The 26507-nt window shown below is 40.9% G+C and overlaps 3 protein-coding genes across 6 annotated transcripts in view; 1 reads left to right on the top strand and 2 right to left on the bottom strand.

Moving 5' to 3' along the window:
* LOC148097218 (uncharacterized) overlaps positions 1 to 26507 on the top strand; it is a 532237-nt gene that overhangs the window by 44372 nt on the left and 461358 nt on the right. The gene's annotated exons all lie outside the window — the stretch shown is intronic.
* Positions 722 to 4152, bottom strand: LOC148097231 (uncharacterized). Its single transcript, XM_087831929.1, has 2 exons — positions 3984 to 4152; positions 722 to 2438 (listed from the first exon to the last, which is right to left on the bottom strand). The coding sequence occupies exons 1-2, from the start codon at positions 4150 to 4152 to the stop codon at positions 1252 to 1254; spliced, it is 1356 nt and encodes a 451-aa protein (XP_087688055.1). The 3' UTR covers positions 722 to 1251.
* Positions 8805 to 24704, bottom strand: LOC148097230 (uncharacterized). The gene is made up of 2 exons (XM_087831872.1): positions 24430 to 24704; positions 8805 to 10902 (listed from the first exon to the last, which is right to left on the bottom strand). The coding sequence occupies exons 1-2, from the start codon at positions 24599 to 24601 to the stop codon at positions 9545 to 9547; spliced, it is 1530 nt and encodes a 509-aa protein (XP_087687998.1). The 5' UTR covers positions 24602 to 24704; the 3' UTR covers positions 8805 to 9544.

The following is a 26507-nucleotide window of genomic DNA, read 5'->3' as shown; positions in this document are numbered from 1 at the left end:
CAGATGGAACATTGGCTGTGGATTATTCTTGCTGCTCTTTTCTTTGGTGAGATACAAACATCAACATGTTTCCTCTGTTTAAATAAATGTGTTTGTCTGATTAATGGTGAGTTTTTAACCATGTTTATTGATCCATCTCTTCCTCTGCATGTTCTGTTCTTCCTCAGAGTGTAAAGGAGAAGACAAAGTGATCCAGGAACAAGGAGATGTCATTGCTGCTGAAGGAGACACAGTTACACTTCACTGCAAATATGAAACAACTTCTACATATGCTACATATCTGTTCTGGTACAAACAAGATGTGAACAACTTTCCAAAGTATGTTTTAAGGCGAGACAGTACGGGAGCTGAAGAGAATACTCAAGAGTTCCCGAAGGACAGATTTGATGCTGAGCTCATCCAGACATCAGTTCCTCTGAAGATCCAGAAGCTTCAGCTGTCTGACTCTGCTGTGTACTACTGTGCTCTGCGGCCCACAGTGACAGGAAACAGCAAAACTCTGTACAAAAACCTTTGGAGCAAAGACAACAAAATACTCCACAACATCCACTAGAGGGAGCCACACACTGTTAAACCTCTGATTCTTGTGTCATTGGACTGATGACAAAGACAACAGAGAAACGAAGCAGTAAAGATCAGAGACAGAGACGCTGTGGAAGCACAAAACTATTAGAAGAAAAAAAAACTTTATTTATAAAGAACACTTTCTAACAATGTCGAACATTTACAGTTTGTTTGTCTTCTGAAGAAACAGAAACAAAACTGCTTCAGCTGTCAGATATCACCGCTCTGACATCTGAGCTCATAACCGACAAATAACTGAGACAGTAAAAAAGAATAACAGATATTTCAATACAATTGTAACACAATTTTAATAATATGACACAGAAACTGCTGTAGAAAATCACTGAAAACATGCTGAATTCAAAGGTTGATTATAGCGTTATTAGAAAAGTTACAAAACCCTTCTTCCAGAATCGCAAAGAAATCTCCCAAAAAAAGAAACTCCCCGAAATTCAAAAGGTCAAAAGAACGTTATCACAGATACAAGAGCAGAAATGAGCATCCTCTGAAGGGTGGCGCTGGCCTTCCTTAGTGATCGGGTGAGGAGGTCAACTGTTCATGAGGGACTTCTTACAAAAAAAAAGAAAAATGAACAGATATTATCAGAACAAATGCTGCCAATCAGAATAGTTGTTGGAGTAGTGTAAAGGTGTTTGAAATACGGTTTTCCCCACAAAACTTTCAGCACTACGACTTCTGCTGTTTGTGGGTCTTCATGTGCCACGACAAATGATGCCTCTGGCGGAACATTTTCCCACAGGTTTTACAGTGATACGGTTTCTCTCCAGTGTGGATAGTTTTGTGGCTTTTAAGTGACGATGACAGAGTAAATCTTTCCCCGCAGGTCTCACAAACATACGGCTTCTCTCCTGTGTGCGTTCTCATGTGGCGCAGAAGGGGACAGCGTGTAGTGAAGGTTTTCCCACATGCTTGGCAGGGATGAGGCCTCTCTCCTGTGTGGATTCGCTGGTGGTCCATCAAAATACTCCTTTGATTGAAAGACTTCCCGCATGTTTTACAAGAGTATGGCCTCTCGCCGGTGTGGATTCTCATGTGGTTAATCAAATCACAGCGTTGAATAAAGGTTTTCTCACACGTTTTGCAAGGATGAATCCTCTCTCCCGTGTGAATTTTTGTGTGACGCAACAAAATGCTCTTTTCACTAAAGGTTTTCCCACATAGTTGGCAAGGATGAGGCCTCTCTCCTGTGTGGATTCTCATGTGGTTCATCAAATCACTGCGTTGAATAAAGGTTTTCTCACACGTTTTGCAAGAATGAATCTTCTCTCCCGTGTGAATTTTTGTGTGACGCAACAAAATGCTCTTTTCACTAAAGGTTTTCTCACACGTTTTGCAGGTATGCAGCTTCTCGCTTGTTTGCATTCTGGGACGTGTCCTCTTTTGAGACTTTTTCTTTAAGGCTTTTTTACATTTTCTTAAGGGAAAATCATCTCCTTTCAAAGGCTGTTTACCTGTATCAGTGTTACACTTATCAGCTGGCATGGGAGAGTTTTCTGTATCATTGCTCTGACTTCTGCTTGTATTTCCAGTCGAACCTGAATTGACATTCCTGCTTCTTTCCTGATCCTGGCTCTCAGCTACAGCAGAGCTGTGAGCAGCGAGCTGGTCACTGTCTGGTTCTGCTTCACTCTGGTTGCTTTCCCCCCAAGTAACAGTCACCTTAAAAATGGTATCATTCTCTTCCTTCACTACAACCTGCTCGTCCTCCTGACTGCTGTGCAGTTCCTGCTGTTCCTCTGTACTCTGAGGTGGTTCTGGTTCCTCCTGGTCCAGTCTGGAGCTCCTCTCCTGGTTACAAAGCTGCTGCTTAGGAATAACCTCCTCCTTACAGACATGCTGCTGTGCAAGGTCTGGAAGGACAGAAAGAGACAAGAAAAAGAAATAAACACGGTTATGACATTAGGACATCACCATATATTCCTATTACTTAGTCAGCGTGTCAATCACCGTTCATTGTAGCAAGTTAGGGTTTCAATCCCAGCTGTTGTGGCAGTGCCGGGAATACATGTGAGCTGTGTGGAAGTGCAGAGTACTGAGAAGCAAGGTTTCTTTCACTTTGTAAAAATGGCTCCAAATTAATGGATGTCTATACTAATTCAGTATTTTGGACTAACAAAACCAAGATGCCCCCCTCCCAATGATGAAACTAACTGACCACCGACTCGTTTAGTAGTACTCAAATGTAAATTATTTTCCTGGTTCATTACAAACCACCAGTCCAGTGCTGTGAAATAATTGCACTGTGATTAACCAGGTTTTTTTTCATTGCCCACACGCAGGCCTCGTTACTGCCAGACCTGCTGAATGAAAAAAAAAGAAGCAGCCGTCTGACAAAGTGATTCCAGCGAACCACAGCAAGAGCCAACGTTCAATATTCAACAACAAGACAGAATCTGGGAGACTAGACGAGACAAAAGTTGAACTTTCTGGAAGGTTTGAGTCCCGTTTTAAGTGATGTAAAACTAACACAACATTTCAAAAAAGAACATCATAGCAACAGTCAAACATGGTGGTGGCAGTGTGATGCTGTGGGGCTGCTTTGCTGCTTCTGGGTGACGACCAGAAAGCCCCGACGGAAAATCCCAGTCCGACTTCAAAGTCTTAAAGGATTTCGCAGCCTGCTGTTCCGCACCGTCGTAAACCTTCCAAATGCTGAACTGCAAAACTTTGGAACAGCTTTCTGCCTCCACTCTTGAGTCATTGGCCTTATGTAAGCATCTCCTCTTCATGTAATCTTTATGTTTTGTCTTGATCTAATCAAAATGTAACTTCTAAAGAAAACAATTTCTTAAACACAAAAATATCAAAGTTTTTTGAGTACAGTCGAAGGTCAAAGTCAAATAAAATTAAGATATATATGCAATCTAAATTAAGGCAAAAAATGTACCTTTGCTCTGTTTTCTTGGAAAAGTGCAACAGAGCCGTGCATTAAATGAAGCATCAAAGCAAAGGTATGTATGTCTGTACCGTACCGGGTCATATGATTGTTGGGGTTTTCTCTGTATCTACTGTACAATATAAAGCGCCTTGAGGCAACTTTTGTTGTGATTTGGTGCTGTATAAATAAAATTGAATTAAACTGAATTGAATTGAAGAAGGGCTCTAAAAAGATTGAAGAAATTGGAGGCCCCTAACATTCATTCACCAGCATGGTCACAGGGCGTCATCTGATTGCTGGAGTTTTTTCTGCACTACTGTAGAGTCTTTGCCTTACAGTATAAAGTGTCTTGATGCGGTTGCTGTTATTTAGCGCCATATACATTGAACTGAAATTAAATTGATCGTCTTATGTGTCCATTTTCTGGCGCTGGTTGATTATATTGATACCACTGTAACTCACACTGTGGATTTATTTTGCCCGAAAAATCGCTACAGAATAAACGTCACAGACTCATCTGTCCTGTGCAGCTTGATTTCGGGTTTCCAGGTGATATCCAGCAGTCCGCGCTGACGGTCGATCTCTTCCTCGTACTGGACGATCGTTTTTTCAAACTCCAAGAATATTTGTTCAGCAGCAGCAGTTAGTCGCTCGTTGATAAACTCTCTCAGATACTGAACTGAAGGCATTGTTACTGACACAGCTCACACACAACCGACCTCCTGCTGAAACAAAGATTAAAGTCTCTCCCCCGTTTACTTCCGCCTGGTGCCACACGGTGAAGTTCCGGCCGAAGAGGAGAGTTGCCTTTTTGTTCCGCTTCGTAATGCTCGAACATGTCTGTTTCTCTTTATCCCCAAACACTTTTTATAACCACCATAAGTTTTCAGTTTTTGTTTTTCTCCGTTGCTGTGAGGGTCCATGCAGAGTGTATCCGGTCAAATTTCCACCAAAAGCAGAAATAAATAAATAAACAAGCAGAAAGTTAGAGACCACAATCAAATTGCCTATATGTGTGTGTGTGTGTGTATAATATATATATATATATATATATATATATATATATATATATATATATATATATATATATATATATAAACACCCAGCACGCCCCTGCGGGCGGTTTATCCTTCAAGCTCGGGTCCTCTACCAGAGGCCTGGGAGCTTGAGGGTCCTGCGCAGTATCTTAGCTGTTCCCAGGACTGCGCTCTTCTGGACAGAGATCTCCGATGTTATTCCCGGGATCTGCTGGAGCCACTCGCCTAGCTTGGGAGTCACCGCACCTAGTGCTCCGATTACCACGGGGACCACCGTTGCCTTCACCCTCCACATCCTCTCGAGCTCTTCTCTGAGCCCTTGGTATTTCTCCAGCTTCTCGTGTTCCTTCTTCCTGATATTGCTGTCATTCGGGACCGCTACATCGATCACTACGGCCGTCTTCTTCTGTTTGTCTACTACCACTATGTCCGGTTGGTTAGCCACCACCATCTTGTCCGTCTGTATCTGGAAGTCCCACAGGATCTTAGCTCGGTCATTCTCCACCACCCTTGGGGGCATTTCCCATTTTGACCTCGGGACTTCCAGGTTATACTCGGCACAGATGTTCCTGTACACTATGCCGGCCACTTGGTTATGGCGTTCCATGTATGCCTTGCCTGCTAGCATCTTGCACCCTGCTGTTATGTGCTGGATTGTCTCTGGGGCATCTTTACACAGCCTGCACCTGGGGTCTTGCCTGGTGTGATAGACCCCAGCCTCTATGGATCTTGTACTCAGAGCTTGTTCTTGTGCTGCCATGATTAGTGCCTCTGTGCTATCTTTCAGTCCAGCTTTGTCCAGCCACTGGTAGGATTTCTGGATATCAGCCACCTCCTCTATCTGCCGGTGGTACATACCGTGCAGGGGCCTGTCCTTCCATGATGGTTCCTCGTCTCCCTCCTCTTTCTTGGGTTTCTGCTGCCTGAGGTATTCACTGAGCACGCTGTCAGTTGGGGCCATCTTCGAGATGTATTCTTGGATGTTCGTTGTCTCATCCTGGACTGTGGTGCTGACACTCACCAGTCCCCGACCCCCTTCCTTCCGCTTAGCGTACAGCCTCAGGGTGCTGGACTTGGGGTGAAACCCTCCATGCAAGTAAGGAGCTTTCTTGTCTTTATGTCAGTGGCTTCCATCTCCTCCTTTGGCCAGCCTATTACCCCAGCAGGGTACCTCATCACGGGCAGGGCGTACGTGTTGATGGCCCGGATCTTGTTCTTACCGTTCAACTGACTCCTCAGGACTTGCCTGACCCTCTGCAGGTACTTGGTGGTTGCAGCTTTCCTAGCGGCCTCTTCATGGTTCCCATTCGCCTGCGGGATCCCCAGGTACTTGTATCTGTCCTCTATGTCTGCAATGTTGCCTTCTGGTAGTTCAATCCCCTCAGTTCTGACTACCTTCCCTCTCTTTGTTACCATCCGACTACACTTCTCCAGCCGGAACGACATTCCAATGTCATTGCTGTATAGCCTGGTAGTGTGGATCAGTGAATCGATGTCTCGTTCACTCTTGGCATACAGCTTGATGTCATCCATGTACAGGAGGTGGCTGACAACTGCTCCGTTCCGTAGTCGGTATCCGTAGCCAGTCTTGTTAATGATCTCACTGAGGGGGTTGAGGCCTATGCAGAACAGCAGTGGGGACAGAGCATCTCCCTGGTAGATCCCGCACTTGATGGTGACTTGTGCTATGGGCTTGGAGTTGGCCTCTAGTGTTGTACGCCACATCCCCATTGAGTTCCTGATGAAGGCTCTTAGGGTCCCATTGATCTTGTACAATTCTAGGCATTCCAGTATCCAGCTGTGGGGCATTGAGTCATAGGCCTTCTTGTAATCAATCCAGGCAGTGCACAGGTTGGTTAGTCTGGTCTTGCAGTCTCGGCTGACTGTTCTGTCTACCAGTAGCTGGTGTTTTGCGCCTCTGGTATTCTTGCCAATTCCTTTCTGTGTCCCGCTCATGTATTGACCCATGTGCCTGTTCATCTTAGCCGATATGATGCCTGACAGGAGCTTCCATGTAGTACTGAGGCAGGTTATTGGTCGGTAGTTGGACCAATAACCTGGTATATATATATATATATATTAGGGGTGCAACGATACTCGTATCGATATCGAACCGTTCGATACAGTGCTTTCGGTTCGGTACGCATATGTATCGAACGATACAACATTTTTAATTTATTTTATCAACTTTCCTTCTGACGATGCTGTCTGTGTTGAGCGCTCAGTGGATCTGCGCTCGACAGTGCAGCCTAGGCGGAGTAGTCGAACACAGATTCACTGAGCGCAGGGCAAGCTAGCGAGACAGAAGCTAGGCTAGTTGCAACATGGCAAATTGAACCTCCCCCACCCTCATTCAGATCTGGCGTTTGGAACTATTTTGGTTTTCATGTGATGTATGACCCTGAAGGTAAGCGCATCATGGACAAAAGTAAAACAGTATGTTGGATGTGCCAGCAATGCTCAATTGGTGGGAACTAGTGTGTTAGCGCAGTTAGCTCGTTAATGTGTTGACGTCTTCCAGCCCCACTCATGAGGCGATCCGCGGTAGCTCGTTAACGGAGATTTGCCGTGTTGCACAGACTATAAGGAAAAAAGAAAGTGCAGCTTTATGGTTTCATGGACAAAAGAATTTCTGTGGCTGCAATATGACGAGCTAAATAACCAGGGCTGCACATAAGTGGTCCGCAGGTGCGCATTCGCTGTCAAAATAAAAACCCGCACAAGATAAGAAGTTGCAACGCGTGTTTGCGTACATAAGATTTTCAGGAGGAGGACGGACATTTGTTTAGAACTTTTAAAGATGTCGAAGAAGCTCCTTTAAGCAATTACTGTGATGTTCCTCCACCTCCAAAGAAATGTCAGAAGGAGTCCGAACCACAAAAGAAGCACGTATTCTCGGAAAAGTGGTTGCAGGAGGTGAGCTGGCTTCAAACAAATGATGAACGCACAGAGATGTGGTGCAGAATGTGCCGTGAAAATTTAATAAATGACAAATTAATAAAAAGGTATGAACATTTTTTTTGTATCGAAAAAATATCGAACCGTGACACCAAAGTATCGAACCGAACCGAACCGTGAATTTTGTGTATCGTTGCACCCCTAATATATATATATATATATATATATATATATATATATGTATGTATGTATGTATGTGTGTGTTTGTATATACATGTATATATATATATAGGTGGTGTTGGAGATCATCCCGGACCCTTAGAAACACCAGGAATCAGGTTCTGTGAATTCTTCTGGTGTCTCCACATTTATAGCTCATCGAATCTGGAAACATATCTGACTCTGAGTCTCACTTTTAGCTCAGTGATGGAGACCATTTGGGTCATTGTGCACACAGTGCAAAGTGCTCCATCCTCCCTCCTCACAGTGATTCAAATGCTGCCAACAGTCTGTGAACCAGGAGGAAGAGGAAGTGAGAGTAGTGAAGCTCAAAGAGGAGACAGAGGGCGACATCATCCAGTAGGCGGTGCTCTCCTTCTGCACTGTGTTCAACCATTGTGTCAATAATAAGTTCTGCTGTGAAGAGAACAATTCTCAGACTGAATGTTGAACATCAGCTAGTTTCTCCTGTTGATTTAAACCTTGTTGTACAGATGGAACATTGGCTGTGGATTATTCTTGCTGCTCTTTTCTTTGGTGAGATACAAACATCAACATGTTTCCTCTGCACACGACTCACAACAAGGACAGAAAGAGGAGATTTAATCATTTTACACTGTGGAACTTTTCAATAACTTCAATCATGTTTATTGATCCATCTCTTCCTCTGCATGTTCTGTTCTTCCTCAGAGTGTAAAGGAGAAGACAAAGTGATCCAGGAACAAGGAGATGTCATTGCTGCTGAAGGAGACACAGTTACACTTCACTGCAAATATGAAACAACTTCTACATATGCTACATATCTGTTCTGGTACAAACAAGATGTGAACAACTTTCCAAAGTATGTTTTAAGGCGAGACAGTACGGGAGCTGAAGAGAATACTCAAGAGTTCACGAAGGACAGATTTGATGCTGAGCTCAACCAGACATCAGTTCCTCTGAAGATCCAGAAGCTTCAGCTGTCTGACTCTGCTGTGTACTACTGTGCTCTGCGGCCCACAGTGACAGGAAACAGCAAAACTCTGTACAAAAACCTTTGGAGCAAAGACAACAGAATACTCCACAACATCCACTAGAGGGAGCCACACACTGTTAAACCTCTGATTCTTGTGTCATTGGACTGATGACAAAGACAACAGAGAAATGAAGCAGTAAAGATCAGAGACAGAGACAGAGCTGCTGTGGAAGCACAAAACTATTTGAAGAAAAAACCCTTTATTTATAAAGAACACCATCGAACAATGTCGAACATTTACAGTTTGTTTGTCTTCTGAAGAAACAGAAACAAAACTGCTTCAGCTGTCAGATATCACCACTCTGACATCTGAGCTCATAACCCACAAATAACTGAGACACAGTAAAAAAGAATAACAGATATTTCAATCAGAGTCAGATATCGTCTCGTATCCTCTGGTTTTCAACAACACTCAGAATCCAAAGTGATGGAGGTAAAGTTTGTGCGACTCTGTCACAGGAGAAAATCTCAAAGCCTGCAGATGAAGACCATCAGCTGACAAAATGCTCCTTTTTGGTATAACTTTACACAATTGTAATAATATGACACAGAAACTGCTGTAGAAAATCACTGAAAACATGCTGAACTCAAAGGTTGATTATAGCGTTATTAGAAAAGTTACAAAACCCTTCTTCCAGAATGGCAAAGAAATCTCCCAAAACAAGAAACTCCCCAAAATTCAAAAGGTCAAAAGAACGTTATCACAGATACAGCAGCAGAAATGAGCATCCTCTGAAGGGTGGCGCTGGCCTTCCCTAGTGATCGGGTGAGGAGGTCAACTGTTGATGAGGGACTTCTTACAAAAAAAAAAAAAGACAAATGAACAGATATTATCAGAACAAATGCTGCCAATCAGAATAGTTGTTGGAGTAGTGTAAAGGTGTTTGAAATACGGTTTTCCCCACAAAACTTTCAGCAGTACGACTTCTGCTGTTTGTGGGTTTTCATGTGTATCGACAAATGATGACTCTGGCGGAACATTTTCCCACAGGTTTTACAGTGATACGGTTTCTCTCCCGTGTGGATAGTTTTGTGGCTTTTAAGTGACGATGACAGAGTAAATCTTTCCCCGCAGGTCTCACAAACATACGGCTTCTCTCCTGTGTGCGTTCTCATGTGGCGCAGAAGGTTACAGCGTGTAGTGAAGGTTTTCTCACATGCTTGGCAGGGATGAGGCCTCTCTCCTGTGTGGCTCGTGGTGTGGATTTTAAGCGACCCTGACGTTGCAAATCTTTCCCCGCAGGTCTTACAAACATGAGGCTTCTCTCCTGTGTGGCGTCGCATGTGGCTCAACAAATTACTACGTTGACTAAAAGCTCTTCCGCACGTTGTGCAAGAATGCGGCCTCTCGCCGGTGTGGATTCGCTGGTGGGCCATCAAATTACCACTTTGATTGAAAGACTTCCCGCATGTTTTACAAGAGTATGGCCTCTCGCCGGTGTGGATTCTCATGTGGTTAATCAAATCACTGCGTTGAATAAAGGTTTTCTCACACGTTTTGCAAGAATGAATCTTCTCTGCTGTGTGAGTTTTTGTGTGACGCAACAAAATGCTCTTTTCACTAAAGGTTTTCCCACATAGTTGGCAAGGATGAGACCTCTCTCCCGTGTGAATTTTTGTGTGACGCGACAAAAGTCTCTTTTCACTAAAGGTTTTCTCACACGTTTTGCAGGTATGCAGCTTCTCTCCCGTGTGAATTTTTGTGTGACGCAACAAAATGCTCTTTTCACTAAAGGTTTTCTCACACGTTTTGCAGGTATGCAGCTTCTCGCTTGTTTGCATTCTGGGACGTGTCCTCTTTTGAGACTTTTTCTTTAAGGCTTTTTTACATTTTCTTAAGGGAAAATCATCTCCTTTCAAAGGCTGTTTACCTGTATCAGTGTTACACTTATCAGCTGGCATGGGAGAGCTTTCTGTATCATTGCTCTGACTTCTGCTTGTATTTCCAGTCGAACCTGAATTGACATTCCTGCTTCCTTCCTGATCCTGGCTCTCAGCTACAGCAGAGCTGTGAGCAGGGAGCTGGTTACTGTCTGGTTCGGCTTCACTCTGGTTGCTTTCCCCCCAAGCAACAGTCACCTTAAAAATGGTATCATTCTCTTCCTTCACTACAACCTGCTCGTCCTCCTGACTGCTGTGCAGTTCCTGCTGTTCCTCTTTAATCTGAGGAGGTTCTGGTTCCTCCTGGTCCAGTCTGGAGCTCCTCTCCTGGTTACAAAGCTGCTGCTTAGGAAGAACCTCCTCCTTACAGACATGCTGTTGTGCAAGGTCTGGAAGGACAGAAAGAGACAAGAAAAAGAAATAAACACGGTTATGACAATAGCACATCACCATATATTCCTATTACTTAGTCAGCGTGTCAATCACCGTTCATTGTAGCAAGTTAGGGTTTCAATCCCAGCTGTTGTGGCAGTGCCGGGAATACATGTGTCTGAGTGAAGAGTAGGGCTGCCACAAACGATTATTTTGATAGTCGACTAGTCATCGATTATTTTTGCGATTAGTCGACTAATCAGATCATCATCCATTGGACGTAAAACGTACAGCTTATTGCACCAGCAGCATCTGCTCTTATATAACTATCATTAGCTTACAGCTTTAAGTGTTTAAGGTCTGTGCTAACTAAAAATAAAGGCAAGATGATAGTTTATTAAATTTGCAGATTGTTTCGGTGAAGTTTAATAAACTCCTTGCTATCTAAAATATAACAGGACACCAGAGTAAATTCTCGAGCATCTCACACTTCTGATAATCAGCTGTCTGCTTGACGTTTATTCAGCTGTGTAAAAACTATAACTTTAATCTCAGCCAAACCGATTTACTCAGGAATAAATAAAATACTAAAAAAAAAAAGCAAAACAATAACATTTTAAGGTATCTAAGTGACTTATATATCATGTTTAACCTGAGTAGTGAAAGACGGCGGTGGGTTTGAAAACGATTTGCCAGGAGTCCGGTGTTCTCACGGCTCTAGTGACCTTTGCCGGCTAGCTATCGAGCTAGTGGGCAACAGATGTTGGAGCGCTTTTGAAAATATGTGGTGTCTTGATAAACTGAGCAGATATTTGAGGTTTACACAGCTACATTCTCGCCTGAAAATATGTTAAACGTTTATTTTGTGACCCAGAAAGAATAATAAGAGTAATATTAAAACTAACTAGCTGCCGCCATTGTTGGAAACTGAGCTGGGCTGCGCTATGAATTCTGGGACACAGCTTCTTCTTCTTCTTCGGGGTTTAACGGCAGCTGGCATCCTTGTACATGCAGTGCTGCCATCTTCTGTTTCAGTCCGTTATTACACTCTTAAATCCTACTACTTATTCCTGCGTCTTTGTGATCTTACAAAGCTTCAAACGACGCGTCGACCATTAAATCAGTCGTCGACGATTTTGATAGTCGACTAATCGTGGCAGCCCTAGTGTGGAAGTGCAGAGTACTGAGAAGCAAGGTTTCTTTCACTTTGTAAAAATGGCTCCAAATTAATGGATCTCTATACTAATTCAGTATTTTGGACTAACAAAACCAAGATGCCCCCCTCCCAATGATGAAACTAACTGACCACCAACTTTTACTCATTTAGTAGTACTCAAATGTAAATTATTTTCCTGGTTCATTACAAATCACCAGTCCAGTGCTGTGAAATAAATGCACTGTAATTAACCAGGTGTTTTTTTCATTGCCCACACGCAGGCCTCGTTACTGCTAGACCTGCTGAATGAAAAAAGAAGAAGAAGCCGTCTGACAAAGTGATTCCTGCGAACCACAACAAGAGCCAACGTGAACCTTCCTCAGAGTAGCCAGCCTACCAAAATCTCTTCAAGAGCAGAGCAACAACTCATCCAGGACGTCACAGAAAAACAGAACAACACATAAAGAACTTAGTTCAATATTCAACAACAAGACAGAATCTGGGAGACTAGACGAGACAAAAGTTGAACTTTCTGGAAGGTTTGAGTCCTGTTTCAAGTGATGTAAAACTAACACAACATTTCAAAAAAGAACATCATAGCAACAGTCAAACATGGTGGTGGCAGTGTGATGCTGTGGGGCTGCTTTGCTGCTTCTGGGTGACGACCAGAAAGCCCCGACGGAAAATCCCAGTCCGACTTCAAAGTCTCGAAGGATTTCGCAGCCTGCTGTTCCGCACCGTCGTAAACCTTCCAAATGCTGAACTGCAAAACTTTGGAACAGCTTTCTGCCTCCACTCTTGAGTCATTGGCCTTATGAAAGCATCTCCTCTTCATGTAATCTTTATGTTTTGTCTTGATCTAATCAAAATGTAACTTTTAAAGAAAACAATTTCTTAAACACAAAAAATATTAAAGTTTTTTGAGTACAGTCGAAGGTCAAAGTCAAATAACATTAAGATATATATGGAATCTAAATTAAGGCAAAAAATGTACCTTTACTCTGTTTTCTTGGAAAAGTGCAACAGAGCCGTGAATTAAACGAAGCATCAAAGCAAAGGTATGTATGTCTGTACCCATTACAGGTACTGCGCCGCAGTGGTTTGTATCATATCTATCTAATAGACTCATGGATGTAAATGGAGAGTCCTCTTCACACACTGAGGTTAATTATGGAGTTCCACAGGGTTCAGTGCTAGGACCAATTCTGTTTACATTATACATGCTTCCCTTAGGCAGCATCATTAGAAGACATAGCATACATTTACACTGCTTTGCAGATGACACCCAGCTCTATCTGTCCATGAAGCCAGATAACACACACCAATTAGTTAAACTGCAGGAATGTCTTAAAGACATAAAGACCTGGATGGCCGCTAACTTTCTGCTTCTTAATTCAGGCTGGACGACTGTAATTCATTATTATCAGGAAGTCCTAAAAACTCCCTGAAAAGCCTTCAGTTAATCCAAAATGCTGCAGCAAGAGTCCTGACAGGGACTAGAAAGAGAGAGCAGATTTCTCTTTTGGCTTCCTGTTAAATCCAGAATTGAATTCAAAATCCTGCTCCTCACATACAAGGTCTTAAATAATCAGGCCCCATCTTATCTTAATGACCTTGTAGTACCATATCACCCTATTAGAGCACTTCGCTCTCGGTCTGCAGGCCTACTTGTTGTTCCCAGAGTATTTAAAAGTAGAATGGGAGGCAGAGCCTTCAGTTTTCAGGCCCCTCTTCTGTGGAACCAGCTTCCAGTTTGGATTCGGGAGACAGACACTATCTCTACTTTTAAGATTAGGCTTAAAACTTTAATTTTTGCTAAAGCATATAGTTAGGGCTGGACCAGGTGACCCTGAATCCTCCCTTAGTTATGCTGCAATAGACGTAGGCTGCCGGGGGATTCCCATGATGCATTGAGTTTTTCCTTTCCAGTCACTTTTCTCACTCACTATGTGCTAACAGACCTCTCTGCATTGAATCATATCTGTTATTAATCTCTGTCTCTCTTCCACAGCATGTCTTTTATCCTGTCTTCCTTCTCTCACCCCAACCAATCACAGCAGATGGCCCCGCCCCTCCCTGAGCCTGGTTCTGCCGGAGGTTTCTTCCTGTTAAAAGGGAGTTTTTCCTTCCCGCTGTCGCCAAAGTGCTTGCTCATAGGGGGTCATATGATTGTTGGGGTTTTCTCTGTTTCTATGAAGCGCCTTGAGGCAACTTTTGTTGTGATTTGGTGCTGTATAAATAAAACTGAATTGAATTGAATTGAAGAAGGGCTCTAAAAAGATTGAAGAAATTGGAGGCCCCTAACATTCATTCACCAGCATGGTCACAGGGCGTCATCTGATTGCTGGAGTTTTTTCTGCACTACTGTAGAGTCTTTGCCTTACAGTATAAAGTGTCTTGATGCGGTTGCTGTTATTTAGCGCCATATACATTGAACTGAAATTAAATTGATCGTCTTATGTAAGCATCTCCTCTTCATGTAATCTTTATGTTTTGTCTTGATCTAATCAAAATGTAACTTTTAAAGAAAACAATTTCTTAGACACAAAAAATATCAAAGTTTTTTGAGTACAGTCGAAGGTCAAAGTCAAATAAAATTAAGATATATATGGAATCTAAATTAAGGCAAAAAATGTACCTTTACTCTGTTTTCTTGGAAAAGTGCAACAGAGCCGTGAATTAAACGAAACATCGAAGCAAAGGTATGTATGTTTGTACCGTACCGGGTCATATGATTGTTGGGTTTTCTCTGTATCTACTGTACAATATAAAGCGCCTTGAGGCAACTTTTGTTGTGATTTGGCGCTGTATAAATAAAATTGAATTAAATTGAATTGAATTGAAGAAGGGCTCTAAAAAGATTGAAGAAATTGGAGGCCCCTAACATTCATTCACCAGCATGGTCACAGGGCGTCATCTGATTGCTGGAGTTTTTTCTGCACTACTGTAGAGTCTTTGCCTTACAGTATAAAGTGTCTTGATGCGGTTGCTGTTATTTAGCGCCATATACATTGAACTGAAATTAAATTGCTCTTTTGATGGTCTTATGTGTCCATTTTCTGGCGCTGGTTGATTATATTGATACCACTGTAACTCACACTGTGGATTTATTTTGCCCGAAAAATCGCTACAGAATAAACGTCGCAGGCTGTGTCCCAATTCAGGGTCTGCACGCTTGAGGTACGCATTTTAAGTGTGATTACGTCACTGCCACGCGACGACGGCTGTCCCAATTCGAAGTGCACTTCAAATGCGTACTCCAAATGCGCCGTCGATTTCCCCAAATATCAAGCATGGTCCGGTGCACGCTTCGTGGTCCCATATATCTCACAATTCATAGCGCGGCGGTGGGTGTGGATAATTTTGCCGCAAAATACGGCAGAAGGGAGCGGCCAAGAGTGAACTGTCAAAAGTAAGTACTGAATACGATGTCACTTATTTATGTGCGAATGTTTAATAACGAAGAACATTAAAACATTGCCGACATGTGGCCAACAGCAAAGTTATGTGACATTAGTGATGTTTGTGCTGTCAGCGTTAACGTGGTTTTACAGCCTCTACATATACACACACACACACACACACACACACACACACACACAGGCAACCTGAACAGCGCGACGAAGGCTAGACCGTCCCATTTCACAAGCCTCTCACTTCTGCACTTGTGAGAGGCAGACCCTGAATTGAATTAAGAGACCGCACGCTTGAAGTACGCGTACTACGCGTACTACGTACTACAAGTACGAGAAGTGCGGAAGTGAGAGGCTTGTGAAATGGGACGGTCTAGCCTTCGTCGCGCTGTTCAGGTTGCCTAGCAACCATTATACTAACCGCGAGGAACGTTACATACAGCTTTGTGTGACAGAAATGAAGGAGAAAAATGTTTTGTTGGTCATTAATTTTTGTCATGACATCACTTTGATTAGGAGGCTAGAGGGCAAGATCAAAGTAGCACGGAGGGAGGTTAGTCAACTAACGGAGTTGCAGAAAGGTGCGACAAAGAAGTTGCATAAGAAATACAGCAAGCTGTCCATACCTGAGGCCTTGGAAACTGCCAAGCAAAGACTCACAGCCTTGGCCAGCCGCTTGAGGAGGTACACCAGAGAAATAGAAGGCAGGAGAATAAACCAGCTGTTCTCCACAGAACCAGAACCTCGAGAGGATGTGGAAGGTGAAGGTAACGGTGGTCCCCGTGGTAATCGGAGCACTAGGTGCGGTGACTCCCAAGCTAGGCGAGTGGCTCCAGCAGATCCCGGGACTAACATCGGAGATCTCTGTCCAGAAGAGCGCAGTCCTGGGAACAGCTAAGATACTGCGAAGGACCCTCAAGCTCTCAGGCCTCTGGTAGAGGACCCGAGCTTGAAGGATAAACCGCCCGCAGGGGCGTGCTCTATACATATATATATATATATATATGTATAGAGCACGCCCCTGCGGGCGGTTTATCCTTCAACCTCGTATATATATATATATATACACACACACACCCAGCTCCCGGGATCTGCTGGAGCCACTCGCCTAGCTTGGGAGTCACCGCACCTAGTGCTCCGATTTGTAGTTTGTTTGTACTTTCAGCGTTAACTTGGTTGTATATATAACTTTGGTCAACAGGAATGTTTTAATGTTCTTCGTTATTAAACATTCGCACGTAAATAAGTGACGTCATATTCAGTACTTATTTTTGACAGTTCACTCTTGGCCGCTCCCTTCTGCCGTATTTTGCGGCAAAATTATCCACACCCACCGCCGCGCTATGAATTGTGGGATATATGGGACCACGAAGCGTGCACCGGACCACCCTTGATATTTGGGGAAATCGGAAGAGTTGGCAAGATGGCGGACTGAGCAGTCGCATCCGTCTGAACTCCTCACTAAAGTCCCGATGTTTTAATCTTGAAGTTATAAAATCCACTCCTTTGAGCTATATTGACGATGTTTCAGCCCGAACATGAAGAAAAACAACAACACGAAACCTCCGGCAGTGAAAAACCTGCCTTTTACAACCTAGAGAAACAGCGAGCATGACTACTCAGCTCCGATGGAAACGGCTAATTCCAGCAGCAACAAGAGGGACAGACTGTTAACAACCCCTGATAATACTCCTGACAAACCACATATGGAGAAAAAAGCAAAAGGTACGGCTAATGATAATGACTCCAACACATCCACTGACACCATACTGAAAGCTATTGAGAGTCTTGGAAAACGTGTTGATGACCGCATGGACGACGTTAGCAAACAAATTCAACAACATAGCGCCATGCTGGCTTCCATTGTTAAATCGGTGCAGTTTAATTCAGAGGAGCTGCAAGAATGCAAAAAGAAAATAAAACACCTGGAAAAAGAGATTGAATCACTCAAAAAAGATAATGACGATATTAAAGATTGTGTATTGAGCCAGGAAACATACAAAAGAAGATGGTGTCTTCGTATCAAAGGGAAAAAGGAGAAAACAAATGAAAATATCAGAGAAGAAGTGGCGGAACTTCTAGGAAGGATTGCTCCGGACCTAAAGATGAAGATGGAAGAAGCAGTTGACGTTGTCCACAGAGTGGGAAGAGCGGCGGAGAATAAGCATCGACAAATCATTATTCTGTTTGTGAGACGTGCCGTGAGAGATGACATCTGGAGGCGAACAAAGGCTTCTCCTGTGTGCAAAGAAGAAGGCATCCGCTTTGCTGAAGACCTGACCCCGGAGGACTGGAGATCCAGACAAGCATTGTGGCCAAAAATCGACCAGGCTCGGAAGGAAGGCAAGGCTGCGGGCTTCAGGGGCCCTTTTGGTTTCATAGAAGGCAAATGCATCAGGGTAGAGACTCCAGGTACGGGCTGACATCTGACTACGAAAGGAATATAGTGGAACATTTCGGATGATGGGACTTTTACCTCAAGATTTTCCTACTCAACCTCCTAAACTTCCTCTTTAAAGCTGTTCATGTGTTCCGTGTTCCAATTAAAAACTAATATTTCTTTTTTTTCCTTTAACACAAGGGGACTTAAAGACTCAATTAAGTGCAAAGCTGTTTTTCTGTACTGCAAGGGGCAACAGGCAAATTGTTTTTTTCTCCAGGAAACTCATTCTGAGGAATCTGATGTGAAATTTTGGTCACAACAATGGGGAGATAAAAATTTTTTTAGTCATGGTACAAACAGGTCGGCTGGGGTTGCTATTTGTTTCAACAGATGTCCTGGTAGGTTTTTGTGCTACATGGCAGACAAGGATGGACATTGGGTTGCCTGTGTGTTAAATACTGATAATACTCCGATTATTTTGGTTAATGTTTATGGATACAACAATGATCAAGAGAATAAGAACCTGCTGCATCAAATTTCTACAGTTATAAAGGAACTTTATACCAAATTCTCTACTGATTATATAGTAGTTCGAGGTGATTTCAATGTGACTCCTGATGAATGGTTGGATAGATGGCCTTCAAAATTTTCAAGAGAACATAAAAACCCAATATTTGAAAATTTTGCTAATGATACTAAATTAATAGATGTATGGAGATTGTTAAACAAAGATGTAAAACAATTCACCTGGCACAAACCTAATGGTCAAAGCAGGTAACGTATTGATTATTGGTTGGTATCCAACTCAATTTTACAATATGTTAAGGAAACAGTCATCTCTAACGGTCCCTTAAGTGACCATTGCGCCATTATTCTAAGACTACAAAGCAAAGACCAAAACAACACATTTAAGGATTATTGGAAATTTAACTGTCAGATGCTGAGAAATGAGGAGTATTGTAATTCTATTAAAAAATTAATTTATATATCCAGAATGATGAAGCCATCAATACACCGATACTCAAATGGGAATATCTTAAATTTAGAATCAGAAAAACCTCAATTGCATTTGGTAAAAAGTTAAACAGACAAAGGAAATAAGAGGAATAAAATGTAGTAAAAGAACTTATGAATCTTTAAGGCAAATTGAATTGGACTGAGGAAGAAGAAGGAAAAATTAATAATTTACAATCTAAGTTGGACGAAATGTACCTTTATAGAGCCAAGGCTGCTTATTTGCGATCCAAAGCCAAGTGGATAGAAGAGGGTGAAAAGAACACTGCCTATTTTTGCAATCTAGAAAAACTTAGACAAGAATATAATTCAGTATGTAACCTAATAATCAACGGAGAGGAATGTACAGACACTAAACGCATTTCAAATGAAGTATTTACTTTTTACAGTAACCTTTATAAGTCTTCATACTCAGAACAAAATGTCACCTCCTTCTTTGACAAAATCAGTAATTGGATTCCAGTAATTGATGATAATTTTAGAGAAATTTGTGATGAAGACCTAACTATAGAAGAATTTGATTTTGCTATTAAGAGCATGGCATCTGATCGCTCACCGGGACCAGATGGCATAACAACTAATTTCTATAAGCACTTTTGGGAAGACCTACAATTATTATTATTCAGTGCGTTAAATGAATGTATAAATCAAAAGGAGCTTATGGCAACAATGAAACAAGGAGTTATAAAATTAATTCCAAAACCGGGGAAAGATAAGAAAAACCTAAGTAATCTAAGACCTATAACACTTTTAAATACAGACTACAAAATTTTTACAAAAGTTTTAGCAACAAGACTAAAAACAGGTATTTCTGAAATAATTAGCCCAACACAATCAGGATTTCTCAAAGGACGGTTGATCCAAAATAATATCCGCTTGGTTTTGGACCTTATCGATTACAATTACCTAATTAAGGATGATGGTTTTATGTTGTTCTTGGACTTCCATAAAGCATTTGATTCTATCGAACACACTTTTATTATTAAGACATTTAAACATTTTGGGTTTGGAGATGCATTTCTGGATATGATCACTATGTTATACACTGATATTAATAGTTGTGTTTCTCTGTCAGAAGGCACATGTCCCAGGTTCAGGGTGGAGAGAGGTATCAGGCAGGGCTGCAGCATCTCACCTCTTTTATTCATTGTAGCCACTGAATTACTTGCTATTACTGTCATAAATTCAAACATCAAAGGATTAGACATAAATAACCACAAATTAATAATAAGTCAGCTTGCTGATGATACAACAATCTTTCTAAAAAATAAAGAACAAATTCCATTGGCCTTAGATACAATAAAGGTCTTTTCTGGTGCTTCTGGACTACGCCTGAACCTGGACAAATGTGAACTCATGAGTATCCACAATTGTTCTCACTCTTCTTTGTACAATATACCTGTCAAAAATGAAATCAAATATCTTGGAATCTGGATTACTAAATGCATGGCTGATAGTGAAGAAAAGAATATTCAGAATACAATTGACAAATGCAAAAAAACTTTAAACCACTGGCTACAGAGGGATTTAACGTTGTTCGGCAGGATAATGTTGACCAAGGTTGAATCTTTGTCCAGATTAATCTATCCAGCTTATTCCCTAGCCATCCCACCAAGAATTGAATAAGGTGAATTTTAATTTCATAGGGAAAAATAAACATCATTATATCAGTAACAGGGACTTGATAAAAGACTATGAAGAGGGGGGTTTAAAAGCAATCGATTTTGAAATAATGAATGGCATTTTAAAGATTAATTGGCTCTGATCTTTCTTAAAAAATGATCATGAGATCTGGTTCTTGATACCATCTCTTATTTTCAACAAAGTTGGGGGGATCCAATTTCTTTTAGTATGTGATTTTGAAATTTCTAAACTACCCATAAAACTTTCCAAATTTCATCAACAAGTTTTGTTAAATTGGAAATTAATGTTTAAACATAACTTTAGTCCCCACAACGTTCCACTGTGGAACAATAGGGTGATATTGAATCAGGGAAATCTATGTTTGTGGAAGAATGGATGACAAAACAAATTTGGTCTGTGGCACATATAATGGATGAAAATGGAGATATACTTGAATTAAACAGGCTTAATGAGAAATATGACATGAGTTGCTTGCTCGAGCTCTATAAAAAGGTTTCACAGAATATCCCAATAGTCCTTGTAAATACGATACAGAACAATTTTTCAAATATACCGACTCCAAATTTAAACTAGATGGTCTTGACTTGGTTAATGAAAAATGCAATAATCAGTTTTTGAGGAGGTATTTGGTTAACACCTTATATCCAGGTAGGACAAAACATTCACTCATCTTTAAAGATTATAACAAATCTGAGATCTCGTTGATCAGAACCAAATATTTAAAATTTCCAATTCCCCCCAAATTTAAAGAAGTCCATTTTAGAACTACAAAAAATATTTACCCCTCCAATGAATTTATGAGAGACAGATTTAAATTTGTGTTAGACAACTGTTATATTTGTAAAACAACTTCGGAAACAACAGAGCACATGTTCTATGGGTGTGTGACAATCCAGGATTTATGGAAATCTCTCCATGTCCTAATATTGTCCCAGTATGGAAATATTGATTTTTGGTCTTTTCAAAATACTCAAATTGGAGTAATCCTTAAGGATAAAAGTAGTGAGTTTTTAGTTAACAAAGTATTACATTCATAAATGCCGATATGCTAAATCCCCCCCTTCATGGCCTGCTCTTAAAAACGAACTCTCTCTGTTCCGTAAATCTCTTAAGCTCATAAATAAGCCCCAAGCAATCAAATTGCATAGATTTTTAGAAGAGTTTGATTTTTCTTAGCCCCTTATTTAAGTTATGTGTCTTGTTTATGGAACCTCACTTTTAGAGATTTTATGATCCCCTTGTCCCCTTTATTTCTGTTCCTTGTTTTTCATTCTTTTTTATTGTTATTTATTTATTTTTGTATTGGTTATTCATCTTTTTATATTATTATTATTATTATTATTATGTAGATGTGTGTGTATAGATGTGTGCGTATGCATGTGTATATGCATATATATATATACACATGTATGTATATATATGTATGTTTGTATGTTTACTTTCAGTTATTGTCGATTTCATTGTGGTATACCAACTGCACTGTGGCAGTGATGTGTATTCCTCTAATTGGGAGAAAAGAAAAAGGAGGTGTGATTCTGTTCTGAATGATTCAATATGTTGCTTGTCTCTTTGAGATTGTCATTGTTATTGTTCTAAATAAAGTTCATGTTTAAAAAAAAAAATTCCTGCCATTTAAAAAAATAAAATAAAATAAATAAATTATATATATATATATATATATATATATTTGGGGAAATCGACGGAGCATTTGGAGTATGCATTTGAAGTACACTTCGAATTGGGACAGTCGTCGTCGCGTGGCGGTGACGTAATCGCACTTAAAATGCGTACTTCAAGCGTGCAGACCCCGATATGGGACTGTCACTACCCGATCCGTACCGGAAACCCGATCGGTACCCTGCATGCGCAAATCTTACGTCACTTCCTCTCTTTGCCAACATTGCGACATTCAATATATTTGAATGATACGGTTAGCGCCCAGTTAGCTCCTAGCATTTCTCAACAGCTCTGCCTCCTTTTCGACTGGCGGGGACATTTAAACAATGGATAATCCGTATACAAACAAATTCATGCTTTTCTCCTCAACAGAGAGCGTTTCCCGATTGAACAACAGCGCCGTAAAATAAGAAGAATGGCGCCTAATTACAGACTTAATAATATTGATTTAGCAATGTGTCACGTAAAGATTCATCAGCCAGATTAAGTGTTTACTGACAATTGACAGTGATAGCAGACATCATCATCACTATTCCAACAATCCTCTCCACACAGACGAGCATAAACACACTCGACTATCACTAAATCAAATTTAACACGCGTTTGTAATGACGCCAATTCAGTTTACAATAGGGTTCATTCGCTCGGTCAGCAGGTGGCAGTATCCTCGTACACTGGGGAGTAAACTGCCATTAAACGAACAGAAGAAGAAGAAAACATGCGCGGTACGGATCGGGTAGACCCGATTTGTACGGTCCGACTTTGCACATGCGCAGTAAGGATCGGGGAGTCCCGATCCGTAACTATCTTTTTATTTTTCGTTTTTGTCTACATTGTACTGAAATGCTTCATTATTGCAAACATTTTAAGATATACTTATTATTCTTAACATCTTAACCGATACTCTGACCCATAACTATCGTAAAACGCTACGACCGGAAGTAGACACCTTTCGCGCATGCGGGGTACCGATCGGGTTTTCGGTACGTATCGGGTAGTGACAGGGACACTGCTACAGACTCACCTGTCCTGTATCCCCCATAAATATTTGATTGTAAATAAGGTGAAGGAAGTCTCATTTAAAATTCTACATAAATGTTATCCAGCCAGTCACTACATGGTAAAATTTAAAAGGGACATAAATACTAATTGTACTTTCTGTGGGGATCATCCAGAAACTGTGACACATCTTTTTTGGTACTGTTCTCTTACACAGAGATTCTGGAAGGAATTTAGCAGGTTTGTTACTGTCCATATTTTAAGGGAGTTTTCTTTACGATGGGAAAATGTTTTTTTCTTATTCTTTAAGTTCCCCAAGAAGTATGATAAATGTTTTTTTATGATAAATTTGTTAATACTTTTAGCTAAATTTTTTATCCATAAATGTAAGTTTACTAACAAAACACCATATTTCTGTCATTTTTTTTAAGGATGTGGAAATGTACATACAATCAATATCAGACTACACCAACAAAAAGGCTCTCAAAACAATATATGTATGTGAATTTTTGCGTGTATTCTTATAGTCTGAGTTTACAACTGAAACAATGCAAAAATATTCAAAAATATTCATAGATTTAAATTCCTCTACAAACAGTTGGTTTGGTCACAGTATACTCAATGATGGTTATAGTGTGCTCTGTAATGTTCGTTCTCTTACCATTGCTGGTATGGATTCAAAAAAAAAAAAGTGTGTGCGTATGTATGTACATGTGTGTGTAGATATATATGTATGTATGTGTGTTTGTCACTATGTAGTTATTATTGCCTGTTACCTGTGGTAACGCAATTTATAATTAATATATATTCTGTATTCAGTTATGAAGGTTCTATTTGTTGTTGCGAGCTGCCGTTGAGATGCTTGCATGTGCCCGGGGCTGTTGATGGTTTGTTTGGTTGTAACGATGGGCGTAGCTGTGGGAAGCTTATTGTTTTTTGTTGATGAGTGAGTATAGGGGTGGGATTTAATAAGTTTTCTTCGTCCCACTCCTTTTCAGGTAATTTTTGTTTTTTGTTTTGTGCACTTTATATTCAATATATGTATTTTTGTTGTGCCTGAAATGAACAAATAAATGAAATGAAATAATTGTTACTTTTTTCTTTTACCCCTGGCTTTTTGTGTTTATGTTCTATTGTTTTGTATACTTCTTATACTTTTGTATACTTTGTATACTGTATACTTGTATCTGTTCGTATGTTGTATACTCATTGTTTGTTAAATAAAGTTAAAAACAAAAAACAAAAAAAAAAAACTCACCTGTCCTGTGCAGCTTGATTTCGGGTTTCCAGGTGATATCCAGCAGTCTGCGCTGACGGTCGATCTCTTCCTCGTACTGGACGATCGTTTTTTCAAACTCCAAGAATATTTGTTCAGCAGCAGCAGTTAGTCGCTCGTTGATAAACTCTCTCAGATACTGAACTGAAGGCATTGTTGCTGCCACAGCTCACACACTCAGCGATCACACAACAACAACACGACACAACACAACACAACACGACACAACCGACCTCCTGCTGATTAACGTCTCTCCCCCGTTTACTTCCGCCTGGTGCCACACGGTGAAGTTCCGGCAGAAGAGGACAGTTGCCTTTTCGTTCCGCTTCGTAATGCTCGAACGTGTCTGTTTCTCTTTATCCCCAAACACTTTTTATAACCACCATAAGTTTTCAGTTTTTGTTTTTCTCCGTTGCTGTGAGGGTCCATGCAGAGTGTATCCGGTCAAATTTCCACCAAAAGCAGAAATAAACAAATAAACAAGCAGAAAGTTAGAGACCACAATCAAATTGGCTAAAATTCCACTGGTACTGAACGAGCTATTTTTGCTCATTATAAAGGAGAAAAGTAAAAATAAACAAATAAAAATCAGCCTGTTTATTGTATTTTGCTTTTATCTGTGTTTTTTACTTCACAGGCAGCAGCAGGATCTGTGACTGCTGTGCTTCTCTGACTGGGTGGACTGAGGTTTTGCCCCACACACAGGAATCCTACTTCTTTTTTCTTCTTCTTTTCCTTACTACTACTACTACTAATTCTTCTTCGTCTTGTTATTATCATTATTATTATAAGTGTATATTATCAGAATGGACACAATAAAAAAAAAAAAGTCAAACAGCGGTTTACACTGAACCCCCCCTAAAAAACAAAAAACAAACAAACAAACAAAAAACGTTCCAGAGTCTACAGGAATCCACAGGAATTATTCCAGGTACATGGAAAACCAGGAATTTGAACTGTCATCTGTTTAACTTTGGGCAGAATCGGTGCTGCTGCAGTGCCAGAAGCTGCTGGATTAGTTTTCTGAGGGTCCCGGATGATCTCCATCACCTTGCTGTTTTCATTTGTTGGACACTAGAAATTAAAGTTTTGAAATAAACTGTGTCTGAATTAATTATCCAGTTGTTCCTTATATTTGTTCATTAAGTGGGTCACAGATGGTACTATTGTTTCCACCCAGGTTTCTAAAAACCTTATCAGTGAGCTGCTGATTAAAGGAGCTGATGAGATGATGTGATTTTTAGCCTTTGAAACCACATCTTTAAAGTCCTAGGACCTGGCGTCCACATATGTGGACATCACATTTTGGGTTATTTAGACCAAAATACTCAATGTTGCTCTACAAGGGCCTGACATCCGCTTACGAGTAGGGATGGGTATCGAAAACCGGTTCTTGTTGAGAACCGAAAACAATTCCTTGGAATTGTTTCCAAGAAACAATTGTTTCCAAGAAACAGTGGGAACCGGTTCTCAACAAGAACCGGTTCCCACTGTTTCTTGGAAACAATTCCTTGGAATTGTTTCCAAGAAACAATTGTTTCCAAGAAACAATTGTTTCCAAGAAACAGTGGGAACCGGTTCTCAACAAGAACCGGTTCCCACTGTTTCTTGGAAACAATTCCAAGGAATTGTTTCCAAGAAACAGTGGGAACCGGTTCTCAACAAGAACCGGTTCCCACTGTTTCTTGGAAACAATTCCTTGGAATTGTTTGCCATTTTTACAAACGATTTCCTTGTCGATTCCAGTCGCCCTGAATGACGTCACCACGTTGCGGAGCGTCATTTACCTGGCAGGAAACACGGCGCCTAAGCGGCTCAAACGCTCAAAAGTTTGGTTATACTTTACGAGAACGGATGACAACAGGGCAACTTGCAAAGTAGATATTTCATTTAAGGGAGGAAACACGACGAATATGCAAAAGCATTTGATCACAAAACACACGATGACCTTAAATAAATGTCGTGTTTTTAATTCCGCTCCGGACTCGTGAATCTCAACCCAGCAGTAAATAATCAACTAACAGTGCATATTATGTTAGCGCGATCTGCCTTATTACAAA

This window comes from Neolamprologus brichardi, chromosome 18 (genome assembly GCF_056152115.1).
Source record: "Neolamprologus brichardi isolate AB-2024 chromosome 18, ASM5615211v1, whole genome shotgun sequence".
Classification (NCBI taxonomy): Eukaryota; Metazoa; Chordata; class Actinopteri; order Cichliformes; family Cichlidae; genus Neolamprologus; species Neolamprologus brichardi.
This window is presented reverse-complemented; position numbering and strand designations above follow the sequence as displayed.

Excerpts from the sequence above, each read along its gene's own strand:
- LOC148097231 (XM_087831929.1), bottom strand. The coding sequence starts at position 4,152 with ATGCCTTCAGTTCAGTATCTGAGAGAGTTTATCAACGAGCGACTAACT. Across the intron at positions 2,439-3,983 it reads CGAAATCAAGCTGCACAGGA|CAGACCTTGCACAGCAGCAT; the intron begins CAGATGAGTCTG and ends TTTCTGTCCTTC.
- LOC148097230 (XM_087831872.1), bottom strand. The coding sequence starts at position 24,601 with ATGCCTTCAGTTCAGTATCTGAGAGAGTTTATCAACGAGCGACTAACT. Across the intron at positions 10,903-24,429 it reads AATCAAGCTGCACAGGACAG|ACCTTGCACAACAGCATGTC; the intron begins GTGAGTTTTTTT and ends CTGTCCTTCCAG.